The following is an 8,216-nucleotide window of genomic DNA, read 5'->3' as shown; positions in this document are numbered from 1 at the left end:
GTAGCGCAGTGAAACATTTGGGCGGTGGATAAATAATGGAAAATAAAATTCAGACTACAGACGGCTTCAGGTGAGTACACGTGGTGCACAAGGACCAAATCTCACCTTCTCAACCTGGACAAAATGAATTATTTTACACTGATACTGTAAACTTTTGTTTGTGTGTCAGGTTTCCATACATCGGAAGCAGCTGCTGCATCTGTAATTCTGTCCGTCCCGAGGAGAGTCCACACTCTACATCAGATCCTTGGCCCACCTATAATGACGCACAGGTGCTGCACACAACTGGATCTGCAGCTTGTGAGGAACAGCAGCACTCAGCCTACATCCTGTTTTACAAGATTAACGTAAGAAGACACAGCATCTCATCCTGAAGTGAGAGAATGGCACGCCAGCTGCAGCCTAATCCAATCTCTCTTCTTTTCTTTTTTCGGTGCCCAGACACCCTTCAGTTTCATCATGTCATCCCTAACAATACAATGTAGAGTTGGATGGAGGATGAAGACAGCAGAGAGCAAAAGAAACAGGTAAGAGCAGACAGGTAGTCAGAGTTAACAAAAACTTTTAAAGCCAGTGTAGCTTCTGTTTTGAACACATTTATTGATGACAATTTTACATAAATAAGCAGTGTGTTATACTGTTATCAGATGTGGAGTCTCACAAACCACTTTAATAGTGACTTGTGTGCCAAATACTGTTTATTTGTCTTAGTTACAGATAGTGAAATAAAAATGGAACGAGAAGCGTAGGATTTTGAATTGATACCATTGGTGCATCTACTAAAGTTCTGGGGTCAGTTTGAATATCAGTGACCTTGACCTTGAGTTCAAGTTTTCTGAAAATCTTGTGAATGCTACAACTCTGTGACGAGAAGTAAGTCTCCTAGGTCTTTAAATTTGTATATAGGTGAATCTAGTAGGAAGCTGAAGGGTTGCACTGCGGGCCATCTGTAGAGGTGTAGAGTCAACAACCTGTCTGTGAACGTGGACAAAACAAAAGAGATTGTTGACTTCAGGAGAGCACAGTGGGATCACTGCCCACTTAACATGAATGGATCCTCTGTGGAGGTCGTCAAGAGCACCAGATTTCTTGGTGTCCACCTGGCGGAGAACCTCTCCTGCTCCCTCAACACCAGCTCCATAACCAAGAAGGCCCAGCAGCGTCTCTACTTCAAGCAGAAGCTGAGGAAAGCCCATCTCCCACCATCCATTCTCACCACCTTTTACAGTGGGACTAACAAGAGCATCCTAAGTAGCTGCATCACTGTCTGGTATGGTAACTGCAGCGTATTAGATCGCAGTACCCTACAACGGATTGTGAGAGCAGCTGAGAAGATCATTGGAGTCCCTCTCCCCTCCTTATAACACCCGCTTGCTGGAGGACCCCACACAGCCTTCAAACACACTCTTCACCCTGCTGCCTTCTGGAAAGAGGTCCCAGAACATCCGGGCCCTCGCTACCAAACTACGGAAAAGTTTCTTCCCACAAGCCGTCAGACCCCTGAACACTCAGTGACTGCACTGGCACACGCACACCTTCACACATGTCACTACCAAGCACTTATCTGCAGTATCTCACACTCATACACATACATACAGACACCAAGTTACTTTTGCACAATACTCAGCATTTTGCACATTTCCATTGTCTTGTGTCTGTATCGTCCTGTTCTGTCTAGTTTTGCACTGTTTTGTCTTGTTTATTTTTGCAATTTATGCACACTGCACTTTATGTAGTCCTGGGTTTGTCCGTATATGTCATATATAGCACCAGGGTCTCGGAGGAACGCGGTCTCATTTCACTCTGTACAGTACCTCTGCACGTGGTTAAAATGACAATAAAAGCCACTTGACTTGACCTGTTTTTGTAGCAGTTGCTTGGAGACGAGCACCATACAGTTCAAATGAGCATACATTCCAAAATATGCAAATGAGCCCCATACATCATAATGCTGATGTTTGCTGTTCAGGGTATGAACGTTCTATGCTGAAAGTTTATAAATATACAACCTTTGACTGCTTGTTTTCAGTTGAACTTTTGCAAAGCTGAGGAGATTTTGGCTGCGATCACATCAAGTCCAAAGATGTTTAAACTTCTTTTTCACAGAAAGGTAAGTTTGAAGAGACTCGCAGCACATTTCTCTGAATGTTTTCTTATGGTAAATAAGCATTTTTGAAACTTTTAAGGAAGCTTCTTGGATGATTTCTGTAAAAACTGAATTTTGAATCCAAATGAAGGATATTGTATTTTCTTACCATATACTTTGTTTTATGCCATTACTGATGTTGCTTTTCTTGTTTCTAAACAGAAATCACACAAACAAAACGTGGCAGAGAAGGAAATTCCTTCTACGTCTCATCAGAGGTAAAGAAATGCGCCGCTCTTTAATGCTGCTGGAGATATTTATAGCAGTGGTTTAGTTGGAGCTGTTTTATTTCCCTTTTATTGGTGTTTTGTATTTACATCTTTTTTACTACTTCTAGTCTTGTCTATAATTTCTATTGATTCAGAGATTAGCGTTTGAAAATGTAGAGTGTAAATGTACAAAATACATGATTTTGTTCCATTACAGTTATTAATTTTTATCTGCAATCTCCAGCATGTACTCCTTGTTAAAAATTTCCACTTTGAAAAATAACATTTACACTTTTGTCCTCATCAGCATCCCGGATGCTTGTGTTGCTGAAAATGGTCAAAAGAAGAAGAGAAAATGGAGACACCTCTGCTGTTCCTCGGTTTGCTTTTACACGAAACATATGAAATGCACATTCTCTTTAAATTGCACTTGTTAATTTAAAGTGACTTTACTTTTTTAATAAACTTATGTTTGTTTGTCCTCTGCAGCAAACTGACAGCGATGCAGAGGCAGAGAGCAACACTGTGAAGACACAAAAAAAGTGTCGCTGGTTTCTTTTTAAATTCTGGAAGGTATGTTTTATGGAAAGAGTCACTGTCATCAAGCATTTACTCATCACAGTTAAATGCGAAGAATTAAGAGCAATTTAGCACATCCATGTCCTCAAATTAGGTTCAAAGATGTTTAAAGTTTTTTTTTTCACAGAAAGGTAAGTTTGAAGAGACTTGCAGGATGTTTCTCTAAATATTTTTTATGGTAAATAAGCATTTTTGAATCTTTTAATGAAGCTTGATGGATGATTTCTGTAAAAACTGAATTTTGATCAAAACCAAATGAAGGATTTTGTATTTCATAGGACAAACTTTAAAACTCAATTTAAAGCATGAATAAATTGTTTTTAATTTATTTAAAGATATTCCTATATATCTGCTTCATGAGCTGACAGCTCACTAAAGTGATAAATAATATGAAATAATACCAAATTTTCTAACTGGACACTTTTCATGGAGAGACTCCCTTGGTATGTTTGTTTTATGCCATTACTGATGTTGCTTTTCTTGTTTCTAAACAGAAATTACACAAACAAAACGTGGCAGAGAAGGAAATTCCTTCTACGTCTCATCAGAGGTAAAGAAATGCGCCGCTCTTTAATGCTGCTGGAGATATTTATAGCAGTGGTTTAGTTGGAGCTGTTTTATTTCCCTTTTATTGGCATTTTTCTTCCACCTTGTGTATTTACATCTTTTTTACTACTTTTGGACGTCCTCCAAAATGTTTCAACTTCAAAGCTCATGCATACATGCGCATACACTGCTCAGAATCTTGACATCTTTCCTAATTTTGTGTTTGTGTTTTTACCTTTTTGGAGCAGTGTAGCATGCGGTGGGAAAAAAATAGAAAGTCAAACTGGGACTATAGACTGCTTCGGGTGAGTACACGTGGTGCACAAAGACTCACTTTGTCAAAGTGGAGAAAATGAATTATTTTACACTGATACTGTAAACGTTGCGCGTGTGTGTCAGGTTTCCAAACATCGGAAACACCTGCTACATGAACTCCTGCCTGCAGAGCCTCCTCAACATTGAGGAGTTCATAAGAGACATCAGGCGTCAGGGGGTTTTGTGGAGCACAGATCCAGAAGCTCAGCTCTTAAGGTGCGCTACGTCAACCTTCTACTTTCTTCAAAAACCTGAAGAACAAAGAGATCTAACAGCAGAAATGTCTGTTTACCCTTCCTTTCTACAGAAGGCTTATTGATGTCAGGGACTGTCACGAGTCAACAGATTATGGCCTTAAAGATCACCACCTAAGAGCTTTTAAGAAGGCATTCAGCAGTCAAGCTCCTGAATACACCGGCAGTGCACAGAAAGTGCGTCAGCTATTTGGACATTTCGTTTTTTGCTTTACCTTCTGATTTTGATGTACTGTTTTAAATCTCTCTGCTTTTCTTTCAGGACGCTCATGAATTCCTAACATTATTCCTCGATGAGGTCAAAAGGCTCACACCTCACCTGGAGAGGAACGCAGCTCTCCTGGGCCAAAGTTATAGCTGCCCAGTAGAAGACCATCACATTTTTAAAATGGAAAACATGAGGACATGCAAGAGGTAAGCCTGTCTTTCAGAAACGCAGAGCTGGTTGCAATATTTTCATATACCTCTTTTCCACGTACCTGATCTTTACTTTAACTACGTTACTCCTGAAATGTGTAGCTGCGGTCACCAATCATCACAGCAAGAGGAATTCACCAGCTTGTCTCTAGACCTTGTTCCAGAGGGGTCTATTATAAACATGTTAGAGACATACTTGAAGGTAAGATCACAAATTCCAATAGAGTTGTCGTATCAGCGATCTTAACACACCTTTTTTGTTAGTGTTTGTGTGCATGTGTGTGTGCATATGTTGAGATTTCTTTCTACCATAAAGCCTGTCTTCTCTGTGCTGTTGTTCAGGAACAAGAAATAGAATTTCGCTGTGATTGTGGAGGGACGGCCTCAGAACTGAAGTCGTCTTTTGATACACTGCCAAGGTGAGTAAGGTCACATCAGAATTGATCGACTGACCAGGTTTCCAAACTGTGGCGCATCAAATATCAGAGTTCTTCGAGACAATACTTGAGCAGTCGTTTTCTCCCATCTTCTGTTTGTGTTTGACACTCATTCTTCTTATTTTCTACCTTGTTTGTGTTTTTTTTCTTTTCTGCCAGAGTTCTGATCTTGCATCTGAAGAGGTTTGGCTTTACACAAACCTACAAGATTAAGAAGGTGGATGACCCCGTCAGGCTGCAGAGGGACTTGGTGGTGCCATCCAATCAGGTAAAAACAGACTGCAGAACGTCTCAGGCTACGTCCACACTAGCCCGGATAGATTTGAAAACTCCGTGTCCACACTGGCGTTTTCAGTCATTTTCAAATAGTTGTGCGTCTGCATTGAAACGGCCGAAAACGCTTACGTTCCAGTCCTGCGCATGCGCAAAAGTGAGTGAGAATTACAGAATTTGAAGAAAAGCTATCCGGAGCATGTACAAACTGATATTAATCTTTTTTAGGGCTGTCAAAGTTGAGAGCAATCAAAACAACTGCTGTCTAATGCACTCGGCTTATCTTTGTTTAATTGCTCACATGACTGCATCACATGACCAAAATGCGTCATCGTTTTAGAAAGTCTGCGTTTTCGAGTGTCCACACTGCGATGGGACAACTCCGTTTTGAAATGTATGCGTTTTCGAGAGCGTTTTCAAGATGCTGTGTTTTTCCTTGAGGAAAACGCCGTCTCGGTGTGGACGGGAGGTCAAAGCGGAGAGAAAACGATGCGTTTTCAAACGAAAACGCATTAGTGTGGACGTAGCCTCAGCAAATCAGCTTAATTATGGCACTGATGTGAGACTTTATGAAACTAACACTCTTTGGATTTGTTCCTTCTCAGGGTGGTGGCTGTTATAGTCTTTGTAGCATCATCAGTCATTATGGAGGCACAGAGTCAGGTAAAACAACAGACTTGTGACAAACAGAAAATGAAACTTGCTACTTTTCAGTGAAGGACTCACACACAAAAGCTTTTGATGTTCTAAGAAGCACTAAGTCAAAATCACTGTTTGCTTGAATCAGTTGACTTCCAGAAGTTGGATTCATTTGTCTTAATGTGATTTCAGGACACTACATCTGTAGTTCTGTCCATCCTGAGGAGAGTCAGCACTCTACATCAGATCGCTGGCTCACCTATAATGACGCACAGGTGCTCCACACAACTGGATCTGCAGTTTGTGAGGAACAGCAGCAGTCGGCCTACATCCTGTTTTATAAGAGAAACGTAAGAAGACACAGCATCTCATCCTGAAGTGAGAGAATTTTTAAATGTCCTGTTACCTTGTTAACCAGTTTTGTCTTCATTCTCAGTTCTGAAACAGGAAATGGAAGGAAGGAAGGAAGGAAGGAAGTTAAGGTCATCATCATGCTGAGAAGGAAAAGCAGTCGTCCCAGCCCACCATCGCACACTGGAGGACAAGTATAGGTAAGTATTGCCCTCAGGAGGGAGGGTCCTGCCAGAGAGCCTGGTCCTCCCAAGATTTCTTCCTCCAGGAGGGAGTTTTTTCTTGCCACCGTCGCCCCACATTCACTGGTCTCATCAGCAGGGACATTTTTAACCTCCTAAGACCTGAACTTTCATGGCATGCATTTTTAATTCCTCTGTGCCATTTAGGTTGATTGGGACCCGATGAAGGTAAAAACCAAGACATCAGAATCAGGCTATCTTTTTTTTGTTTCTCAAAAGAATGAGATCCACATATGAGGACATTCATTTTAAATTTCGATTGAACAGTGGCAGTGTCATGTCCTCCCTCATAAGTGGATATCAGGTTTTTGAAGAGCAAAATTTTGTATTTTGGTCTAGACAACCCAAAATGTTATGTCTACATATGTGGACACCAGGTCCTAGGAGGTTAAAACAAAATCTACTAGAGATCGTCCTTTTCTGGACCAGTGTTTGGCTTGCTCTCTGGGAACAACAAATTAGTGCTGTCAGCGTTAACGTCATTAGGTAAAATGACGTTAACGCTGACAGCACTAATTTGTTGTTATTATTATTAATATTATTATTAATTTATTTGTAAAATAAATTAAATTTAAAAACCAAAGAAATGATTTAATTCTTTATTTTATTTTGTTTTATTAAAATCAAAATAACAACAAAAACAAAAATAACTAATAAAAAAATATTAAAAGTATTCAGCAGTGTTTTGTGAATCTTGTAATGAGCCTTAGTTAAGTTGATGTCACAGAAGTTTCTGAATCATTTAGATTGTTCAACAAACTGATTCACTCAGGTAAAGATGGTGAGCTGGAGCAATGGTACCCTTGGAGTTCAGTTTAAGTTTTCAGACAAATATTCCCTCGATCAGTTGCAGCTTCTGCTTTTAAATAAATGATTTAGCTGCAAATGTTTAGCTACAGGTAGCAAAGTCCAAAAGTGACACCAGCCAAACATGCAAAAAATGCAAGATGGTGGTGCGCACAGATACAGCGGCTCTATGCTCTCCACTTACCCAATTTCACTGTGCAAGAAACTGCACAATGACAATAAAAAGCTCTAAGTCTAAAACAGTTTCCTGTCCAGTAAAATCGGGCAATTATTCGCTCCAGAGTTTTATCCTACTCCAGGTGAGCAGCCATCGACTTGTAATGAGCCAGCTAAAACAATAATTTCTCAGTGGCTCTTCTGGCACCAACAAGTGGGTGTGTTCTTCCATCGTGCAAGTGTCACGACACACTGAACATGGTCTGAACATGGATTTTCCCTCAATATGTCTTTTCCACCAGTACTATGGGGTATTTGTGAATATCCATGACTGACCCGGCCAGGTGGCCAGCTGGTCTTTGGACAGGGTCACGGCAGTTTCAAGGTTCAACAAAATCCCTTTCACTGACAGACTGAAGGAAAGCTCCTCAAAAATGGAGGGTCTTCAAGCTCCTCAGTGGCAGGAAAAGGTTTCCCGGACCCAGTGTTGTATATTTGTTTCCCAAAAGATCGAAATAGTGGAGAGAAATCAGGTTCTGAAACCATCCAGAGGACAAAGTCTCCAACTGGTTTGTGGAAGTCCAGTTTCTCCAAATTAATCAGCGGGTGAAATGTCTCTTCATGGATGGTTTTGATTCTGTTGTTATTCACGAACAAAGCCCTCAAAGCAGCATCTGAAAGAAAGTCATCTTTCATTGTTGTCTCCAGCGTGTTAAAAGAGAGATCGAGCTCAGTGATGAGTTTTGAAGCGGCTGCAGGGACTTCTCCAAGGTTTTGGCTCGAACAGTCGAAGGATGTTGTTCACAGTGGTGACACTGTTGACTGGTGATTGACAAGCACTGAGA

At 40.7% G+C, this 8,216-nt stretch overlaps 1 protein-coding gene across 4 annotated transcripts; it reads left to right on the top strand.

The window, feature by feature from the left end:
* Positions 1 to 6,746, top strand: LOC113015391 (ubiquitin carboxyl-terminal hydrolase 29-like). 4 transcript variants are annotated; one of them, XM_026157407.1, is made up of 18 exons: positions 1 to 70; positions 170 to 347; positions 442 to 527; positions 2,030 to 2,110; positions 2,309 to 2,364; positions 2,663 to 2,735; positions 2,845 to 2,928; positions 3,429 to 3,484; positions 3,729 to 3,785; positions 3,880 to 4,011; positions 4,103 to 4,226; positions 4,312 to 4,463; positions 4,569 to 4,668; positions 4,809 to 4,885; positions 5,063 to 5,171; positions 5,782 to 5,839; positions 6,008 to 6,165; positions 6,252 to 6,746. In XM_026157407.1, exons 3-18 carry the CDS (start codon positions 492 to 494, stop codon positions 6,255 to 6,257), a joined length of 1,359 nt encoding a protein of 452 aa, XP_026013192.1. In that variant the 5' UTR covers positions 1 to 70; positions 170 to 347; positions 442 to 491; the 3' UTR covers positions 6,258 to 6,746. The 4 variants fall into 4 exon arrangements, with proteins under 4 accessions (XP_026013192.1, XP_026013191.1, XP_026013193.1 ...); XM_026157406.1 differs by having other exon boundaries at positions 3,726 to 3,785; XM_026157408.1 differs by lacking the exons at positions 2,309 to 2,364; positions 2,663 to 2,735; positions 2,845 to 2,928 and having other exon boundaries at positions 3,726 to 3,785.
* Positions 6,747 to 8,216: the final 1,470 nt, after the last annotated feature.

The sequence above is a fragment of the Astatotilapia calliptera genome, chromosome 22 (assembly GCF_900246225.1).
Source record: "Astatotilapia calliptera chromosome 22, fAstCal1.2, whole genome shotgun sequence".
Classification (NCBI taxonomy): domain Eukaryota; kingdom Metazoa; phylum Chordata; class Actinopteri; order Cichliformes; family Cichlidae; genus Astatotilapia; species Astatotilapia calliptera.
This window is presented reverse-complemented; position numbering and strand designations above follow the sequence as displayed.